Source organism: Hakea prostrata, chromosome 11 (genome assembly GCF_041222555.1).
Source record: "Hakea prostrata isolate BN-2017 chromosome 11, UWA_Hpros_2, whole genome shotgun sequence".
NCBI classification, from domain to species: domain Eukaryota; kingdom Viridiplantae; phylum Streptophyta; class Magnoliopsida; order Proteales; family Proteaceae; genus Hakea; species Hakea prostrata.
This window is the reverse complement of record NC_142610.1, coordinates 21,716,961-21,738,944: the sequence shown is the minus strand read 5'-3', so window position 1 is coordinate 21,738,944 and position 21,984 is coordinate 21,716,961. Positions and strand designations below refer to the sequence as shown.

At 35.5% G+C, this 21,984-nt stretch overlaps 1 protein-coding gene and 1 pseudogene across 3 annotated transcripts; both read left to right on the top strand.

Annotated features, from left to right (window-relative positions):
- Nucleotides 1-5,032: 5,032 nt before the first annotated feature.
- On the top strand, nucleotides 5,033-7,474 carry LOC149000866 (trans-cinnamate:CoA ligase, peroxisomal pseudogene; annotated as a pseudogene).
- A 1,126-nt stretch (nucleotides 7,475-8,600) lies between these two features.
- Nucleotides 8,601-14,744, top strand: FSD3 (Fe superoxide dismutase 3). Of its 3 annotated transcripts, none has more exons than XM_089140392.1 (8): nucleotides 8,601-8,911; nucleotides 11,044-11,124; nucleotides 11,528-11,719; nucleotides 12,310-12,481; nucleotides 13,365-13,438; nucleotides 13,526-13,552; nucleotides 13,638-13,661; nucleotides 14,449-14,744. In XM_089140392.1, the coding sequence occupies exons 1-8, from the start codon at nucleotides 8,816-8,818 to the stop codon at nucleotides 14,476-14,478; spliced, it is 696 nt and encodes a 231-aa protein (XP_088996518.1). In that variant the 5' UTR covers nucleotides 8,601-8,815; the 3' UTR covers nucleotides 14,479-14,744. The 3 variants fall into 3 exon arrangements, with proteins under 3 accessions (XP_088996518.1, XP_088996517.1, XP_088996515.1); XM_089140391.1 differs by having other exon boundaries at nucleotides 14,419-14,744; XM_089140389.1 differs by having other exon boundaries at nucleotides 8,602-8,911; nucleotides 14,166-14,744.
- The last annotated feature ends 7,240 nt before the right edge of the window (nucleotides 14,745-21,984 follow it).

Below are 21,984 nucleotides of genomic sequence, written 5' to 3'. Positions count from 1 at the left end.
TATTAGTAATTGACTTAAATCCCATTTCAATTACAAATACAACTAAAACTATAATTATATTGACCCACAGAATACAAGACACCCAAACCGTTTGAAATGAAATAGTGTTTATGACTAGAGCAACAATTTGACTCTGGGATCAATTGTCTCTATCTTTGTTTGATATCTGTTGCATTCAAAATTGATATAGTTGTTGAATCGAGTTAGTTTACAGTAGAGTTTTTCCCAAAGAAAAGCTGTGAGTGCAGACCAACTTGATTTGGTCAGCGGGTGACCTCTGATGATCAAGTAAGTAAAGGAACACAATACTCCTTTGGGTATGGGGCTAACAAATGCTCGAGACTAAAAATTTGTTTTCCCAATCTAGTAACCGAACCTAGTCGGCTCGCACTCACAGTTTCTCTTGTTGACAGATGCTACTGCAAATTAGTTTGATTTAACAACTAGATCAGCTTTGGACATAGTAGTATCAAGTATGGACATATGGTTTTAGGTCAAGAACCTTTACAAGGTAATGATTCTAGTTATAGAATCGGATCAGTCTTTCAACAAAAATTATTGTGATAAGATTGCATAGAAAAATTTCCTCACTTAGTGTCCTTTCTTGTCCAAAAGTGACTTTGATCAGATTCTATTCCCTGGTTATCATCTATCTTTGTAAAGTAGATGATAGTAGTGATATACACTACTTCCAACACTTCGCACCATATATCATTACTGATTGAACGGCAATTTTGTAGGATTTTTTTTCTTGAATATTTTTATAAATAAAAAAATTGAAAAAAAAAAAAACTTAAATATGAGTTATGGTTGAACAATCAACAACCACTTTTTGATTTCCAAGGAGAAAGTGTTTGAGATGTAATGAGAAATTTAATTTGAAGCAGCAGCAGCACCACCTTACAATTTCTCAAGTAATGTCTAGCTACTTTTAACTCTAAAGAAAAGGTCACGCGTGGAACAATGCTTGACTAGTCGATTCTAGTAGACATTCCATGAAGCATACAATTAATTGTTTGAAAGACCAATTTATGTCTGGATTTCCACTGCTTTAAAGCTACAAGTGTAGTTTCTATGAAAGGAAGCCATAAGAATTTTCAAACCAGGGTAGTTGGTGGTGGCATTTTGTTATTTTGTTGCTGATATTGACTTCATGGGTTTAGAGAGGTGAGATGAGTAAAGATGAGTTTGATGGTTAATTTTAAATTATTTTTTCTCCTTATGATGAACACATAACATCATCTGAGAGGTGCTTAGCTAGAATCTAGTGATAATAAGAATGCTTAATGGCTAATAATTCTAAAAAACGTAACCCGCAACTTCAAAGGATTGCCTCGATCAGTTGGCAAAAATCAATCCCTCGTAATATGAAGACAAGAGTTTGAAACCTTTTTAAGACCAGAGGCAAAGCCTGACATATAGTTAAGGTGCACGTATACCCTGGGGATGCGATTATTCCTTTCATCAAAGGGTTCAAATATTACTAGACATCCTGTAGTAAATTCCCTATACCCTATTTGGGTAGGTCCTTAATAGAAAGGATCTTTTGCCCATTACCACTCCTTAGTTTTTTTATGCTTGAGCTCTAGAAGCCTTGGAAGCTTTGAGCTCTTTCTGCAACTTTGAATAAATTTATATTTAACCCAAAAGGAAGGCCAGACAGTTATAGTCATATGGTCCACAAATGTTCTCCTTTGGGGAAATTCTTGTATTCCAACAACCATGATCAATGATCCCACATATGAATCCTTAATATAAATTATACATGCAAGTCAATGGAAAATCAAAAGAAGAAAAAGAGAAGGAAGCTGAGAAGCAACTCAATGGAAAGTGTTTAATAGACAAAGAAACCCAAAGAAGTTTATCTGATACATATGTGAATGTTCTTTGAAGTTTCATATGATTTTTCAGAACAACATTCTCAGAATCATGTCCTTAAAAAATTATTCTCTTGAGACATTAACAACACAATTGTCATTGCTTCCACCAGTAAAACGTTGTTGCTAAAAAGAAATGAAAAGAAGAAACAACTATATTAGCAAGCATGGATTTTGATTCTCTATTGCTTGGATTTCTTCTTGCCACTGTTGTCAACAACTGAAATTTTGTCACTATGTGATCGAATGCATTCAATGATTATATTTTCCTTTATCAAAACACAATATTTCTGTTTGAACTGTTGGAATGTTTCAGGCCATCTAAGCAATAGATATACCAAATACATGGGGGAGGATGAAAAATATACAAGAGCTGCAACTTTGGTCCACTGCTGCATTGACTCCTTGCTACCACTGCTGCCAAACATTAAGATCTTACCATAAAAATAGTAGAATAGATGCAACATTTATGTTTTCTTTCACAAAATCACAAAAATTTTAGTTTTGGTTTAATCTTCTAATATTGTATTTTGGTACTTGTGACGATATAATCTCAAAATCTCAATGGTGGACAATAGTGGTAGAAGGACATCAAAGGATTGTTCAGTCGGTAATGGTTGGTATCTCTTAGTGCAGAGGTCATAGGTTTGACTCCTTATGGTACATGTAATAGCCCTCACCCTAATATAAAGCTACAAATTGAAGCAATAAGATCAAAATCCTAGAAATTTGTGCCCTAAATTGTCACTCCCGCTGATTTCCAAGTTTATAACACATATTTGCACATATGGTAACAATAGATGTTTTCAGGTAACCAATTGCATACCCAAAAAGAGCACGATGCACTATCATTTTCATGGAGACAACAATAGACACAATAATATGCAAAAACTGAAAAATAAAATGAGAAAAAATGCACTACAAAAACATGGAGATTTTCTCTTGTAATATAGTTTCATTTGTAATAAATGTCATATTATATTCACATACCGTAGCTTTTTTTAAGACATATCGTCTTTGATGTACATGTAACGACATTTAATGGAATGACGGTATAGATACGACAATTGGCAGCATTTATATAAAAGAGCCACTACAAAAAAAATTAGTTTACGACATTTAAACCAAAATGTCGTTGTAGATATGTCAATTAATTAATTAGTGGCATTTATATGAAAATGACCTTGTAGATATGCCAAGTAGTGGCTATATGAAAAAGTTGTATTACGACTCATATTTTATGTTTAGTATTTAAAGTCCTAAAAATCTTAAAATTTCTTATATTTTCAACAACATTTATTATGAAATGTCACGCTAAAACTTAAAAACAATAGTATATCGATCAATTAATTAAACTGTTAAAACGTAATTAATTAATGCTTTGAAAGAAAAATTATAATAAAATATCTATAAAAATTATGTCATGCATGTCTTGTTAATATGATATATTATTCTCTCTCATGTGAAGAGGTTGTGGGTTTGATTCTTACTGAGGCATATTAATATCCCCATCCCTAGTATTAATAAAAACAAAAAGAAGCACCTTTGTAAAAAAAAAAAAAAATGTTTAGGACCCGGTAACAAGAAGATTACGGTTATGATTGTTATTGTATATTATAATTGTTTTGGAAAGTTATTTGTTTAGCACCATTTGCATAGAAGTAAAAACCGAGACAAAATAATCAAGTAGTTGTTCATTTTAACTCATTTGAGTGTTGTGACTTTATTTAAATAAAAACTAGTCCAATTTGAAAAAATTGTTGTATAATAGGTAGTTAATTAATATTTCTTTCAAGTAAATAAATATAAAATATAAATTTTATATATACGAATGCTAAAAATAAATGTTAATAGACGGTAAAGCATTATCGGAACATACATGGGATCGAGTAGATGGTTGGATTTGGATTTTGAAAAATAGATTGTAATTGAAAACTATAATACATGAAAAGCCAAAAAAGAAACCCAAATAGATTATATACAATTTATAAATAGGAATATATTTTCCGTATAAATCAAGCTTCATCTTTAAGGTATGTTGATATCACATTGTATGGTTAATAATATAAGTAAGTATTTATAGTTATTTATGAATTATTTGTTATTGATGAGTTTACTAATCCAATACGTTTTACAGGAGAAATATAATATCCTAGAAGTGATGCAACATATTATTTTGATGAGAATAGGCCGTTCATGGAATGAATTCAAAAGAGAACTAAAAAAATGACAGAGGAAAGATATTCTAGTCTATTGAATGCCCCTCACCCTATAAATCCCATAAGCGTTCCACCTAGTCAATAGGAGTACTTCATTGGGATGTGGACATCTCCAAGGTGATAGGTAATTACTTAGATTTTATTACTCAATATATGAGCCACCTAATTTATTTTTATTGAATTAATTATTATACATATGTATAATGATGGACTTAATTTAGGCTACGTTTAATCTTAAAAAAACACGAACAATAGAGTAAATATATGTAGTTATTGAACAAATGCTACTAACATATATGTAGTTATGAAAAATGTTAACAATGCTTACTGACAAATGTCACAAATAAATAAAAAAATACTACTAGCATTTAGTAACAAATGCCACAAATAAATCATGGCGACTAATATAGCGGCACTTATGAAATGGTGTCATGAACACATGGTGGGATTTGTTTCATAAAATGTAGATATATCATATATGTAGTAGGTTTCCGACACTATATTTCAAGACATTGAAGTGACATTTTCTATAAATGCCCAGCAGCAATGGCGGCATTGTTTATCTTACAACTACATTTATAAATGTTATTGTTAGTCTATTTTCTTGAAATGAGGAAAGAAAGCTGATAAGAAGAAGAAAAAAATTAAAACTAAAAAAGTGGGACCCATGATGCATGGTATTCCTTAAATTTCGAAAGAGGGTGGTGGTTGAAGCAATGAGGAAGGTGGTTACCCAACAAATATTTGGTCATTATTTATGTACCTTCTGATGATGCCCAATAAAAATTCCTAACCTAAAAACCTCAATGGTGGATAATAGTGGCAGAAGGGCTTCAAGAATATATCAAAATTCAACTAATTAAGTGGGTTTACCAATTGGTCAGCTCGCCAATGAAAAATGTGAACCAAGTGTCAAGAATTAATCTATGTTCAAAGTAATTGGTAATGTCTTTGCAACTTCATGTTAGCTTCCACACAATTATCCTTCTGTCCTAATTCGTCTCTATATAAGCTACTCATTCTCACACTTCCTCTTCATCACTTCCACCAAGATTATCTGCAAAAACCCATTACAACAACCCATCTTCTTCTTCTTCTTCTTCTTCTCCCTCTACCCTTTGAAATGGATATGTTACCCAAGTGTGCAGCCAACTATGTACCACTTAGTCCCATCACCTTCCTCCCTAGAGCAGCTTCTGTTTATGGAAACCACACCTCTCTCATTTATGGTGGAACCAGGTTTACATGGACAGAAACATACCAGCGTTGCGTTCGCCTTGCCTGCTCTCTCCGCCGCTCCCTTGGCGTCAACAAGAATGATGTTGTCTCAGTCTTGGCACCAAACGTACCAGCCTTGTATGAGATGCATTTTGCTGTCCCCATGGCTGGTGCTGTCCTCAACACCATTAATACAAGGCTAGATGCAAAGAGGATTACAACAATTCTCAAGCATTCTGAGGCCAAGATCTTCTTTGTTGATTATCAGTATATGCCATTGGCATGTCATGCACTTGAGCTACTTGTTTCCAGCTCTTTGCCTGTAGTGGTCATCATCGATGATATCGATTCCCCTACTGGAATTGGCCTTGGAAAGCTGGAATATGAGCAACTGATCTACAGAGGTGATTCTCAATACACACCACACATGCTCGACGATGAATGGGATCCGATCGCGCTGAATTACACTTCTGGCACGACATCGGAGCCCAAGGGAGTTGTGTACAGCCACAGAGGTTCATTTCTTAGTACCATGAGCCTTCTACAACAATGGAATGTGAAAAACAAGCCAGTATATCTATGGTCGCTGCCCATGTTTCACTGTAATGGCTGGACATTCACATGGGGTGTAGCAGCTCGTGGTGGCACCAACGTGTGTATTAGGAGCACCAGCGCCGCCACCATATACCAGGCCATTGCTGAACACAAGGTGACACACATGTGTTGTGCACCAATTGTGTTCAACATTCTTCTAGAGGCAGCAAGCCCGGCGGAGCAGCTTCCCTCTCCTGTGAAGATACTCACTGGTGGAGCACCACCACCTGCTAGACTGGTGGAGAAGATTGAAAAACTAGGATTTAATGTGACACATGCTTATGGGCTGACAGAGGCCACTGGCCCGGCTTTAGTGTGTGAATGGCAAGCTCAATGGGATCAGCTAACTTGTCGAGAAAAAGCAAAGCTGAAAGCCAGGCAAGGCATCAGTGTTCTGAGTTTAGCTGATGCAGATGTGAAAGAATTGAAAACCATGGCTAGTGTTCGACGAGATGGGAAATCCATGGGAGAGATTGTTCTGCGTGGAAGCAGTATCATGAAGGGTTACTTCAAGGATCCAAGAGCCACTGCTGAAGTCTTCAAAGATGGATGGTTTCTCACAGGTGATGTGGGTGTGATTCACCCAGATGGGTATGTAGAAATCAAGGACAGATCAAAGGATGTAATCATCTCTGGTGGTGAAAACATCAGCAGTATTGAAGTAGAATCTGTTTTATATGAGCACCCACGAGTGTTGGAAGCTGCACTGGTTGCAATGCCACATACACACTGGGGAGAGACACCTTGTGCTTTCATAACACTCAAGAAAGGAGAAGAGGGAGAAGTGAAGGAAGATGAAATTATCTCATTTTGTAAGAATCATCTCCCTGGTTTTATGGTTCCTAAGAAGGTTGTGATCATTGATGAGCTTCCAAAGACGGCAACAGGGAAGATTGAGAAAAAACAACTGAGAGCTATGGCCAAGAGCTTTTCTAATCCAGTGACAACAACAACAACACAGAGAACCCATCAAAGCAGGAAACAGAAGCCACAGAACCCAGTTGAAAAACCTATGGAAGAAACTTTACTCGGCAAGTCTCGCCTCTGAAGCTCTGTACGTGCTTTTTTTAAGTATAATTAAGCTTGATGGTTGTAATCAAAATGCTTCTATTTCTGCTGTCTTCTTAATTTATTATTCATTTATTATGGGTTGTCCGTGAGTGGGTTTTCATCTTTGGGTGCAAATTAAGAGATCTCTGCAATCAAAACAAGTCGTTATCTAGGATTCGTTTAATAGCCTTAATTAATAATCCTATAGCTCTCTACAGATTACATCAGTTTCTTTAGGGTCTTAATTAATGAGTTTCTCTAATGTGAAAGGCAAGCTTACTGTTTTGGGACCTATTTCAATGGGAAGAGAGATCTGTGATGTTTTCTATCCTTGTTCATTTCACAGTGATGATATAACTTCTTTACCTAATGTGAAAGATAAGCTTATGTGCAGCTTTTGGCTTCAAATTGAGAAATTTTCTAATTTTCTTATCACATTCTTAGCAATTTTCAATGACCCACATGAATACTGACAGCTTTTGGCTCTGCTTTCTATACAGTTTCCCAACAGAAATTTGCACTTTTGGGTCCCAAATTCTGCTAGTTATGGGTGAAGGACCTGTAAAATTTATTGCATCTGATCTCGCTGAACTCAGCAGATGTTTTTGGACCCATATTTATTACAAAAAAGTGCTTGCATTGTTACTTATTTATACTGAACATATTTAATATGATTTCTATTAAATATAAGTAGAATTGAATTGATTGCATCAATCTAAGATGTTTTAAGATAAAGGTTTTATTTAGTAGTTCTAGATATTTTCTTGTTCTTCTTTCGTTTTCTATATATTTTTTAAATTCAAACTTCGATTCCTTATCCTACATAAGTCCAAAAACTTTAAAATCACCTAGCATATTATACCACCTACAATTGTATAAAAAAGACCGGCAAAATCAATCTCGGGAGCTGTTTAGATGGCAAAAAGACCAATGTTTCATAGTATGAGATCAACAGTGTGAACCCACTTGAGGCCAGGGGTAAGCCCTATCTTATATGTAGAAGCTATCCTCGTAAAATATAGTCAAGGTACACATAAGCTTTCTCCCCAAAAAAAGGTATACATAAGTGAATCTCAATTTCAAAAGATAAAAAACAAAAGAGGCAAGATGATTGTCGACCCACCTCTAGTGAATATGAAAAAACCATTGATGTGTTATTAATATTAGATCGTAACTGATCTGATGCCTATATTATAACATAAAGCAAAACACAAATACCTTAAGACCCGCACCATTCTGCATGGGAGGACTGCGCTCTCCTTACACTCTTCGACAACATATTTAGGAGGGACCCTCACCTTCGGTCTCCCTTGTTAGTACTCAAAAGTGGGCCCCCTCCTAAATATATGATGGGTGTGTGTGAAGGGAGCACAATCCTCTACTCTTGGATCCAAACTTTGCCTGAGAGGGTTAATCGCTTTCTTTTTAATAATTTATTTTTCAAATTATTAAACTAATAAATATTAATGCAATATGAAGTAAGAAATTGATGGGCCAAGAATTAGCAAAGCCCATAATCAATGCCAACTACATTGATTGGAACATTAGCATACTTATGTCCATTGAGGCCCATAGAGGTCCAAATGCAACTGAGTTAAATTTTTAACGTTCTAAGGCGATTCGAGTCACAGATCGTCGTTTTAGGCATTATCTTTTAGACTCGAATTCGGTGCAACAAAATCTAAAACGATCAGTTCCCTCTCTTTCTCTCTTCACTTCTCTTCCCAATCCACTGAAGAAAGCTCTCTTTGTTGCATAACTGCATAAATCTCTGCCCTTTCGATTCAAACAAGTTGCAGATTAACTACTAATACTAGTGCAGCAATGTGTTTTAATTCCTTTTGAAGGAGAGCAGAAATGACTTTCTGTTGTAATTCAACTTTTCCTGCTAACTCTCATCTTCTAGCAAGCGACTTTTGCAGGCCATTCAAGATCCCCAAGCTTCAATATTTGGTAATTTCTTTTGTTTAGTGTTGTCTCTTTCTGTTTTTTCTCACTGTTTCTTAAGTTGCTCTAGTTTCGTAATCGACCTTAAATGGATTCTGATTTAAAACGTTGTTGATGGATATGTTTGAAGTTTTGGTTTTCTGGGTCTTTACACATGGACATTTTAGTGTTTTTTTCTTCGGTGAACCATGGTCATGTTTGTATCGTTTCTATCTTTTCTGTAAACCGGATGGAAATTTTCTTGATGGAGAATAGTGAAAAATTTGGCGGCGTATTCTTGTACATTGAAAATCCTGGTGTTGAACCTCTATGAAACCCTTGCTTTCAACACCGCTTTGAGTGATTAGAATGAAAATTCTAGTCTTGTTCTCATTTAAGGCGAAATACTTGGACAAGAATGGTAATCTTTACATTTATTATGAAGCTTTTAGTTTCTTTATAATGAAGTTAAGGCGTTAACAGTGGACGTATAATGTGTTTGTCAACATTATGTGGGACTGCAGCAGACTGGTGATTAAGATACAAACTTGCTCAGTGGAGTGGGTTGAGAGGGTTTTCTAAATGGGTTAGCAATAAAACGAGTTACTAGAATCTTTAAACAGAATAAAGATAGTTATTTTATGTTCTGGGTGCTGCATATGTATCTGCATTTTTCAATTTCTCTGGAGTAGAAAGAGTTGCCTCTGGAAATGTTCAGATACTGTCTGTGTGCTTCTGTGATTAGAAATGGAGCACACAAAAAGTCCTTTGATGGTGGCATCTTGATGTCATTTTTGGATCACATTTTATTATTCTCATCCTCTCTTCTAGGAGAGACAGAGTTTTTTTCATTTCTGCATGGTAGGATCCTGTCTCTTTAATGCTGAATTTAGATTCTTAGAGTCAAAACAACCAGGAGTCCATGGGCATTATAGCTAAAGATGGTTTGGGTCCCTGTAAACCCTAATTTAATTCATAGTTATTTCTAGCTGTTTGGATTATTGGGAGTGGGGTAACGTAGATACTGTAATGAAAATTGAGGTTAAGGGTTTGCAAGGGATAACATAATGAGAAACTGACCTCCCAAATAGAACAATGCACCAAAATAAGAGGAAAACAGAAGGGGATAAGTATAACTGGAATTCATCTGTGAAAATAGGGTTCTTGAATTTCACTGACAAAACTTGCTAATCTACCAAAGCTAACGATGAATCCAGACAGAAAATATGGTAGAAAGCAGAAAGTCTTGTTCACAGAACTGTTGAAGCCCATTGGCAGCAGACATATTTTACAGAAATCAATATAAGCTTGCTCCTTATTTTCCAACTAGGAATCAGAATAATCAGAATATTAAAATGAAGATTGAATACATTTGACACCCTGACTATTTTAACTCCTAGTAGGACTTCAAATTGATATTATAAACTAATGAAGAAACTGAGACTTTTAAATTCAGTTTTAGGACTTGACTTAACTACTCAAATTGTAAAAGGAAAGGGAGAAACAAAACTAAATTCTGATGTTTGACTTCTAAGAGACCACAAATTCAAGTTTCTAAATAGGCAGTCTAACATGTAGCTTTTCTTCTTTCCCTTGGCTTACACTGCTCCAGTGGTTGGGTCAAACCAATAGAATAGTATTGTCCTCAATTTCCAACAGTATTGATGAGTGAAGTTTTTGCTTGAGTCCTACATTTAGTGCGGACTCCAATTTTTAAAGGTAACAGCTGTTTCAAATAAAATATGGGTGATGTTTATGCAAATGTGACCAGTTAAACTGACATTGGGATATGTCAATTAGTTGTCTGACCAAACATAAGATGTGGAACTGGAATTTCTAATGAGAATTATAATTGCAGTGTAGTATTGCCCTGATAATCCATATAGTTAACAATTTGGTTTGCTGGAATCTAGAGAATGAAGAAAATTTTTACTTCCTTTTTGGGAGAAACTTGTCTAGTTATATCATTAGAAAATGCTCATACTCTGTGGGGTCTCTCAATCAACTTCATTCGGTTGGGAGCTTTTGGGTCATATGTATGCAGGTGTGCCATGGTGTTATTAATTTCTTAAGCAGAAGCTGCTTCTATAACTTAATTTATTATGTTTACTCATTCATTGATCCTCTGCTTATCCCTTTTTGTTATTTGGTGTCTGCAGAAGAAAGGACAATTTAATGGGTCCCAAAGGGCTTTAAAGACTCTGGCTTTCTTTGGCCTGACAACCCCTCCATATAAACTTGTAAGTCACAAATTTATGCATTTTCTTTCAATTATTTTTATCGGAATGGCAATAGAGAAATGGTGGGTAAAATTCAGGAGAATGTATAAGGAGGATTTACTGAAGGTGATCTGGTGCAAGAATGCCTTAAACCTTTTCCTGATTGGATGAGAATCCTCCACATGAGGATTTCTTAGCAATTTTTCTCATTTTGATTTCTTATTTTGGAGATCCAGATCTCTTTGTTCAACTCATTTAAGGTTAGGTGCCATTTTTGCATTAAAACCCAATGTTTGGTTACACCTGTTGTTGATTTTCCTTGTTCTGCATCTTCCTCATTTTCAATTTTTATTGCAGAGTTGATTCCATTATTTATCATTTTCCTATATGTATTGTTTTTTTCCCCTTTCCCCTGTAATTTCAGGATGCATTGGAACCATATTTGAGCCAGAAGATGCTGGAAATACATTGGGGAGCTCATCATCGTGATTATGTGGAAGGTTTGAACAAGCAGATTAAGAGTAACAAATTATTATATGGGTACACTTTGGATGAACTAGTCAAAGTAACATACAACAGTGGAAATCCTTTACCAGAGTTTAACAATGCAGTGCAGGTATGCTTAAACATTATCAGTTCATTTTAAATTGGCCAAGTGAATTTTGTCCACAGAAGGTCTTTTTCAAATGAGATGTAACACATGCCTGATATGTGCAATTGTTGTATTCTTTATTTACTTAGTTCAATCTGTGTTTTAGAAGGCTTTACAAAGAAGTGAAATCTTACACCATCAAGGATGGTTATTTAATGTCATATGAGCTTCCTGTGGCTGATTCAGTAGGGGGTGAAAAATAGAACACTAAATACATGAGTCCAACCATTCAATGAAAATTGTATCTCACTATTTCCTTATATTGGTTACTTAAAAGGTCCAAGAAACAATCTTGCAACTGGCTTTCCGTGGACGTAATGTTGTTACTAGTCCATACGAGTGTCTTTGCTTTACCCAAAGGATGTCTTCTGGTCTTGGTGTACTTTCCATACTTTGCGTGTAGCCTGTTCAGAATTTGGTCCAATGTCCTACAACTGTGGTCCCTCTTTTTTTTTCTTCCCCTCTTGGTTCAAATAAAGGTAAATTTGAACTCTGGATCAGGTGCATAGTGCCTGGTCTTTTCCATAACTTAATTTTCAAACCTTTGGTTGCAGGTCTGGAACCATGATTTTTTCTGGGAATCTATGCAGCCTAGTGGTGGCAACATGCCAAGAGATGGTTTTCTTCAGCAGATTGAGAAGGATTTTGGTTCTTTTACCAATTTCAGGGAGAAATTTATAAATGCAGCCCTCACACTTTTTGGTTCTGGCTGGATTTGGCTCGTATGTAAGTACCTCCTACTACTTGAAATAGTTAGTCTCTTGAATTTCAGTTTCTCTTATTTGTAGGGTACCCCATTATACAGATCTGTAATCCAACCTTGACCTAGAATTTGAAATTGAAACTGCTATTTTGACCCATGGAACAACAGAACTAGTAGGTTGAAAATAGAGGCAGGAACTGAATTGTGATAGTGTTTCTTTTAAAAGATAATAAAAGAAGAAAACAATGAGATAGGGGCCCTGGAATGCTTACTACTAAATTTGGAAGAATAATTAATATGAAAATTAGAAATAAGAGAAAGTACGAGGGCAAATAGGAGAATTGAATGAGGCAAAGAGGACTCATTTTCTGGCCTTGAAATTTGGGAAAATCTCAGATTTCTCTTGTTACATGTGAGGTGTTAATGAGCAGTTCTGGATTGGGTATGGCATGCACCAATCATCCAGGCATATTCTCGGGTCCAAGGTGACAGCAAACCTTGTTTGATGCAAGAAAGCTTACTGCCTTGGCATTGTCTTGAACATGTTGGTATCCCCTTTGATGCCTAGGTGTTGGTTTGTCACCTTGTGATGCCTCATATTATATCAGTTTTTCCACAATGAGTTGTCCTTGATTTATGTTTATCGGAAAAGTTTTATCTTGCCCCCCGGGATTTGTAAATAATTAAGTCCCCCACCTGTGGAAGTTCATATATTTCATGGGTTGGGAAAGCCATCTTTACTGCTATTGCTCACTTGTTTATGACTGGAACTAATCTTGAGTTAATTTGTGGACCATACACCTCTAAAGGAACGTGTGAGATTTTGCAATTCTCTCTCTCTCTCCCCTCCCCCCCTTTCTCTCATGAGGTTAATTGCTTATGCTCTTCATGTTTTGGTTGCAACAGTGAAGTCCAAGGAGAAAAGACTTGCAGTGGTTAAAACATCAAATGGCATCAACCCACTAGTTTGGGGTGACATTGTATGCCAACCTCTGGTTCCTGTTTGATTCTTTCTGTTCATATTTCTCCTAGAGGTGCTTTAACTTTGTGTATGTGTGTGTTTGCAGCCCATTATCAATTTGGATATGTGGGAGGTAAGTCATCAAATTTTTAGTTTCGCTTGGAATGCTTTTTAGTTACAAAATTACTAAAAATGTTCAATTCCTTGAAATCTTGCAGCATTCTTATTACCTGGATTACAAGGTATGTTAAGTTAGTTTTGTTGTATTTTAGTTGTCCTTTGAAATGTGAGTATCCTTATAAATTATTTACTGCTAAGTACTAGCTCTTAGCGATGACAATTATAATTCTAATAATGGCAATGCAAGCTTGGCATGCTTCCCTCTTTTTGAGGATGGGAACTTGGCTTCTCAGATGATGTTTGTTTCCATAAATATGAGGCTGTATATATCGTTCTAGCTATTGAGTATTGACAATGATACCAATGATGAGAGACTTGACCTTTTTCACTTACTTTTTCTGAGTACGGAAGCTTGGGTCCTTAGATCATTCTTCCCCCTAATAATTATGCTCTCATGCAATTTTGTTATAAGAATTCTCTTGCTGAATTATCTCATTGGAATATACCTCTGCTATACCAATTCTGTAATTGTTAGTTTCTTCATAATATTTTAGCAGGGTAAAGAGAGGGGGAATCATGTGTTTTAAGAAATAAAGTCTTTCTAATTGTTGAAGTTCTTTGAACAGGACGACAAAGGGAAATATGTGAACACATTCATGAACAACCTCGTGTCATGGGATTCAGCAACGGCACGCTTGGCCCGTGCTGAGGCTTTTGTGAACTTAGGGGAGCCCACAATCCCTATTGCTTGAGATTAATCATGTGATTGTTATTTAAAATCTGTGTTTTAGTGGATGTGCTCTTTGTTAGCATCCTTAGAACTGATATCCAGTAGCTTGACACATTTTTGCTAAAATTGACGCTATTTCACTCATGTAGCAATGCTTTCGTGTGTCCTTGAGCTCACAGTGGCTTTGTTGGTTACCTGGATTTTGGTAGCCTCACCATTTCCAGCCCTTAACAAGCTGATACAGAGGGAAGCCTGTTTTCTGAACATTCTGTTGAGGATTCTATCAAGGAGGTGTAGCAACGGTAAAGCTTGTAAGTGGTGGAGTTGATCAGCAACAGAACATACAAAATGGAAAGAGAAGTCCATTGCTCTGGGTCAGATAAAGAAGCCTGGAACCAAAAATTGCAAGAATTCATTTTATGTTGTCAAATATCAAAGCTTTGTATCTTCTCACAATGAAAGGTATATTTTTTTCTGAGTGGGTTGTCCCTTGGTGTACATTCTGGGCCATCAGGGTCATACCTGGAAGCTCATTTGAAAAGTAAGTTCGTCTAAACAGGTAGCCCTGGGCCTTGTTACGGGCCCAGATTTCTCTCTGAGTCAGCCTGAAAAGGCATTATATTCGCCACAAGTACCAAAAGCGAGTGGATGCAGTGCTATAAAATATTTAGTGCCTAAGTTCCTAAGATCTAGGGAAAAAAGTAAAAAAAATCAGTTAAAGCACCAAACAGAAGTGGAGCCATGAGAATATTTGTGCTTCCTAAGGTCCTGAGATGTTAGATCTAAGGTTACCAATGCTGGTAGGGGTCCATATAATCAATTTCAAGCACTCTTTTTCACTGGTATTGTTTTAAGGATTCAAGGGAGAGGGTAATTATAATGGCCTAAAAAACTAGGGTTCTAACTAAAGTCATTTTTTTTATTATTATTTATGAATCTTGCTTGGTGTAACTATGGTTGGTTGTTGTTCAATGTCTAGCCGTAAGACTATTGTGATCTTCACTTGAACCTTTGGATATGAAGAATATGTTGGTTGTTCTTTTTCTCATACAGGAATGTTCTTAAGGTTGTGTTTGGTGCGCATTCATGGAATGCATATGGTCAATAAGACAACTATTTTTATCATCTAAGAATGTGAAATCGATTCCCCCCCCCCCCCCTTTTCTTTTTCCCTTTTGGGAGGGACTAGGGTGCTAGAATTTAGGGTTTAAATATATCAGAAGCACATGCAATGACATGTTATAGCAGAAAGCTGAAAATGATAACTTTAGGGTAGGAAGAAGCTGTAGCCATACTAGAATCATTGCAGTGAACAGTGAAGATTAAAGTATATATGAGAGAAGCTAAGAATCTCTCTTTCATTCTAAATCTAGCAAATATTTTCAGTATGGATATGCACCAGTTGTTCATGGGACAACCTACTAAGTGGGCCAAACTACACATGCACACACACACAGATTTGCAGAGATTACTTTTCCTCCTTCAATAATATCAGGATCTTGACTCTGCAGAGATTATTCTTCCTCTTTCAATAATCAGGATCATGGTTCTGAAGTACAGGCAAATCTGGAATCACCCAGTCTTATCTGTCTCCCAGTAAATTTTTGCTCAAGTATTGTTTTATGGTCACAAACATACTCTCAAGTCTCTGTCCATCTCACTAGCTTCAACACAATGGTGGGGTTGTGATTTAACTGAATTTACATTCATGAGACAGATATAACAGTGATTTCCAGGTGGGAATTTTCATGTCCACAGAACAATGGACAGTGAGAGAGAAAGCTGTTAGTTGGCTTGTCATGTTGAGATAAAAATGATTCCATTATCAAAATATTTCCTGTATCAGCTGTAGATTTGTACAGTCTCTAAAATCTTCTTTCCTTTCAGATGGGTCTTCCCTTGATGTGACTCTCTCATCGTAGGAGGAATCTTTCATGTCTGTCTCTGGGGTTATTGTCCCGTGAACCCTTCTGGTGCCATTTGCTTTTTAATCTCTCAGACATCAATCAGTAACTTAGAAAGCAAGTTCTCTTTTAGAACCCAACTAGGAAAAGAAAGCATTTTCTTATTATGTGGATTCCTCTTAACAAATATTCCAACACCCTCTGAGAGATTTCAGCTTTGAGTATTACTTGCTATGGTCTCTCTGCACTTCTCTGCTTCCTTCCAAGAGAAATCAACAGCAAGATCTTGGCCCCGCATTGCCTTCTCTTTCCATTTACACATCCTTCATCACAATCATTCACATGGGCTTAGCAGACAAATCACATGTTGCAGACATGGAAATTTCATGTATTTTCGTTTTTGGAAATACTCAGGAATGTTATCTCTTGCTTAATATATGTTAGGAAATTCTATGATACCCAATTTATACATTCTTTGTGTCGGCTGTACTTAATATTTGATATAGAATAAGAACATATATTCTTAAATCTAGAAAGATAGTTTTCTTGTTTAATTATTACTTAGAGAAACATGAAACAAAGGGTGCTAGGTGGGTGCTTTAGGTTGTTGAAGAATATGACTTGTTTTGAATTGACACTAATATACTAAAATGCAAATGGACTATGCAAGTAGTATTATATAAATGGCCATGGAGGGTTTTTCTTCTTGGTTTAGAAAAAAAGATTGATTTGGTGATTGGTTATTAAATTTCAAAGTGGAAGCAAAACTAACGACAGTGGAAGGAGATGCAGAGTCTTAGGATTAGGGTTTTCATTGCAGCTTGTAATGATGGGAGATGATCAATAAACAGGGAATAAAAAATCTAGAAATGTGACTTTGACACATTCATTTACATCGATCTCTCTCCTCGTTAGAAAATCACCTCGTGCTTTTTATAGATTGAACCGAAAGAGAGATGCACGGATCATGCTCTAAGATAGCTCTAAGATAGAAACGGTCAGTTTTGGTCGTCTAGAAAGGAGAATCTTTTGTTAATTAATTAAATATGTATTAATATTAATTCTCATATAAAGTGCACTTCAACTACAAAGAATATTCAAATTATAAAAAAAAATCACATCAAAAAATTTCTTTTAGACCAACAATACATAATTTAATCTCATAAAATGTAAAAATTAGGTAGAAAAATGATTTGATAATATTAAAAAAAAAAAAAGGTGGAAAATTGCCATAGATAATGCTAAGCTCAAATGATTAAAATAAAAATAGAATTTTCAAAAGAATGGAAATTTGGTTAATATTAAAAAAAAAAAAACAAAAAACAAAAAACAAAAACCCAAAGTAGAGAAAGAGAATAATCATGTAGGAATTGGGCTGCATGAAATGCATGTGGACAGGTCAGCGGAAGGGATGTCTTATATGGCGTCGTTACGTGCGTTGCAGGGTTCAAAACCTCTTCCACTCCAGTGGGGGCCCACACCTGTTTCCTTGAACTTACCAAGTGGGCCCATGACACGTCAACACATCCTTAACATGGAGGGAATCTTTACAAACCGCAAAAAAGACCTTATCCTTTAATTCTTGATAAGGACAGCAGCACCCCTAGAGACAAATAGTAGAAATACAAAAATGTATGGATCGATAAATATCTGAAAGAAAGAAAGAAAGAAATATTATTATTATTATTATTTTCTATATCTAGTGAAATATTTTCACTTGATATTATATTACTAGGTATGGCCCACATTAAATCTATTAATAAAAATAGAAAATAATATATTGATTCTTTAGTCACATGTGAAATTAATTTATCCAATCAAAATGAATCATAGAGGCTCAACATTTTATTGTTGAATCTGATTCAGACGAGGTGGTTCAACATGTTAATTCATCTATTTGTCCGAATTTGCATATGAACTGATTTTCTTGGACGTTCTTCACCTCCAAGAATGCATTTGAAGAATGCATTTGAATCACTTGTGTTTAATTTTATACTAAGGAAATCCAATTCTTTGGCAACTTTTTTGTCCAAATTTGCCTTTCGGTGGAGCTTCTTGAAGTTTGGCATAGGCCTTGGCTTTTGAGTAGTCGTAAAACAGATGCCATTGTTTGTAATAGCTCTTCTTTTGAATGATTTTTGTTTTTACAAAAAAATAAATGAATTATATGATACAGTAAATAAATAAACAAATCACGGTGCATATCTGACTATTCTTATGTTGACGAGAGAAAAGAAAGAAATCCTCTATGGCGTACTAGTCTCTGTGATATGAACCACTACAACATATACCTTGACAGCTTGACACGTAAAAGGTATCACATCCAACACTATCAAGTTCATGAAACAAAGAAAAAAAAAGAAAAAAAAAGAGAGAACCCTTAGCTCTCATGATTGGATGAAGCGTATCATAGCGCGTTATAAGGAGTTTGCTATGAAAAAGAACAATACCGACGTACATTTTTTCCTATTGTAGTGCTTCATAAAAAATTTATATGAATGCTAATTTTACCTTTAATGTGGAGACGGATTACATTTCAGGTGATCAATTTCTTTGCAGAGTTCTTTGGGACTTGGTGAATGGATAAAGCGTTTCTTAACTTCTAAGACACAAGATTAGTACGTACTAGTTTAATTGCTTTCCAAGAAGTGTGGTTCCGTGGGGCCCTTGTTGACCCTTCGTCGGTGTCCTTCGACATTACATAAAAAAGAAAGAAAGAAAGAAAAGAAAAGAAATTTATGTCGGAATTTGACATATTCAATTATGTATCAAAAGTCACGGATGGAGGATCTGTGAGGATTGAGAATTGATTGCGAGAGGATTAGTTGCATTATTCTCCACACAAACATTATCTTAACATTACAATTATTCTAATCACATTATTAATCTTTTTAGCATAATTTCATTAATCATATTTAAATTCCCATCACATCCCCTTCTTTTTTTCTTTTTCTTTGATGGATGATTGACAATCAACAGCTTTTAAGAAATTATATAAAGCTGGAGCTTCACTATCAACTTTGTTCCATGGTCAATTTTGGCTGGTCATGAAGCTGGCTGGCTAGCTAGCTAAGGAAGGGCCCAACCCATATGTATAAAAGGCCTTCTTTGGGCTCAATTGGTGGCCCAAATTTGACTCCAAAGAGGTTTAATCATATTTGCAAACTTCTCTATATATAGGACTTCCAGGTCACCTATCTTCCCAACCCACTGCTGTGATTGGACCACCTCATTCTATATATATCTATCTCTATCTATCTATAGATGGCTAGCTATCTGTATTATGTGATTTTTGATCCATGCTGCTGTTGATGAAGTGATGAGCTTATTTGTTGTGGAATTGGTAGGCTGGTCCAGCCAGCACAAACCAAAGAGAGAAGACAGTAGAATCACTTTTAGAGATGGAAAGCAAATTGAGCTGCTGAAGGGTTCTGAGTTGTTTTTGGTTTTTCACAAAATGGAATCTAATAGGGAAGACTGTGGGGCCCTATAAACTTGGACAAAAGCTCCAAAGACAAAGAACCATTAATAATGACGTCTCTCTCTCTCTTTTGCCACAATGATATCACTTCTGCCAACTTCACGGAAGACTATAGTACTGAGACTCATAGTCTCACACGCAGTCTCTGCTAGGCAATTTGAATCTAACTCGTAGTACTTTTCTATGTTTCTTAACTTTCTAGAGAGAGAGAGAGAAAGAGAGGGGACATGGGTTTTGAAATTCAAAGTCATGGGTTCATGAGAGAACAAGTAGAAATGGCCACATTTCCTTTCATTCTCATAAACATTCACAAAATTATTTGAAACTTCAAAGTCAAGGGCTTCTTAACCTATTTGATTGGCCTATTATGCTTTATCTTTTTAACACCCACAGGCACCAACCCTTCACTCTCTCTCTCTCTCTTCTTGTCCTTCTAGATTCTATTCCCTAATGAAAATATTATTTTATATATGATAAAAAAAACTTAGTTAAATAACAAAAATTTCACCAGCAAAGGTAGAGGAGAGGATTATGCATTCTTCACATCCTTCCATTATGTATATTTAGAAAGAGATATGCTTGGAACACTAATAAGGTAAACTAGAAGTGAATAATTATCGTCTTAAATATGTGGTAGAAGAGTTAAAAGAAAGAACGAAAGAAAAAAAATCTTCTACGACCCTTGCATGAATCAACTTTTGTTTTGAGAAAGTCAGTCACCTTCATTGCCTCTCTCTCATGAAAGAAATAGTTAAAGAGTGGTCGTGGTACTTGGTGGTCATGTTGGGATGTTGGAGATAAAATACGCGTTTTTTTGGGGACCATATGGTATTATGCTCCCTTCAAATGGGCACTCCATCTGCTGCAAGCTTAAAATTTCATCTCTCTCTCTCTCTTATATTCATATTCATACAAAATGCTGCTTCATTAAACGCCCATGTTGAGTCATGATCATAATAGGGTCCCCATAATAATAATAAGTTGGTTTGGTTCTTTCTTTTTGCACTAGTAATGGCTCTATATGTATTCATGAGCAGGGAGGGGATTGATTGAACTTGTCTTTGCCTAGGGAGAAGGAGAACATGCCCACAGCTCAAGCTTTTTGCATGTTAACTTGTTAAGGTCACATTGTTAAAGGATTGGAATGATTTCTCATTTCTGATTTCTCACATCTTTTTACAAGTCTCATCAATGATGGATTTAGGCACATGATAAAATTTACCCTAAGGGAGGGACTCTGAAGTATGTATACGGGATGGCTTGTAGATAGGGATGTAAACGGTCCGGATTCAGATCGGATAGTGATAATACCATATCCGCATCCTATTATATTTGGTCGAATTTAGATAATATTCTATATATCAATTTTCAGTCGGACTCGGATGATAATCAAATAGTTATTTTCTTAAGTAGACTCTTCTAAATGGGTTTGAATACAAGTTTTCGACTACTTGTTTACATCATACCATTTTATTTGTGAGGACTAGGTTTGAAATTTAGAATTTAGTAATTTGGAAGCTATTTTACTAGAAAATAGTCACATATTTCAGGTAAAGAAAGTATATAAATAAGAAAAATAAATAACTTAATTAGATAATTTAATCGTGCAGATAATAATCGGTAAGATATCCGTATCCTATTAATAATAGGACGGATTCGGATACTCCTAAACAGATGTGGATACAAATTCAGAAACGGATTTCAATTTTCCATTTACACCCGTACTTGTGGGTCCTTTATATTTAGACTTGCTTTTTTATTTGGTAACCTTATATTAAGACTTACTCATGCTTAATTAAGATGGGTTTTCATTTTCCCATTACAGTAGTTGAAGACAAATGCCTCTTCTAATATTAACAAGAAACCACAGATTCATAACTTGTTCATTAGGAAACAGCAATCTCAATCTCCCTAAGCTCTGGTGGCATTCTTTTTCCAAAAATCCAAGACTAAAGTTACCTGGTTAGTAACATGTCCTTTTCTCAAAATTAAACCAAACAAACTGTTACAATAAGACATAAACATACCAAGTAAATTATTATTATTATTTATTATTTTAAAAAAGAGAGAGGATATTTGGGTACATGATTTGTGATTTGAGTGGTTAAAGAAGTCAACAAAATCTCAATAAATGATTGAGTGTAAAGAAAATTTAGTCTTCACATTGCATTCATGGGTGTAGCTTGGTTGATAAAATGTCTATATCACTAATGCCATTCATCGGTTAACTAGGTATATTATGTTTCACCTAGCTAGCTTGATGGTGGACATGACACATGAACTAAATAATAGTATGGAAACATTCTGTTCATTTAGGTTTCCTTTTTCAA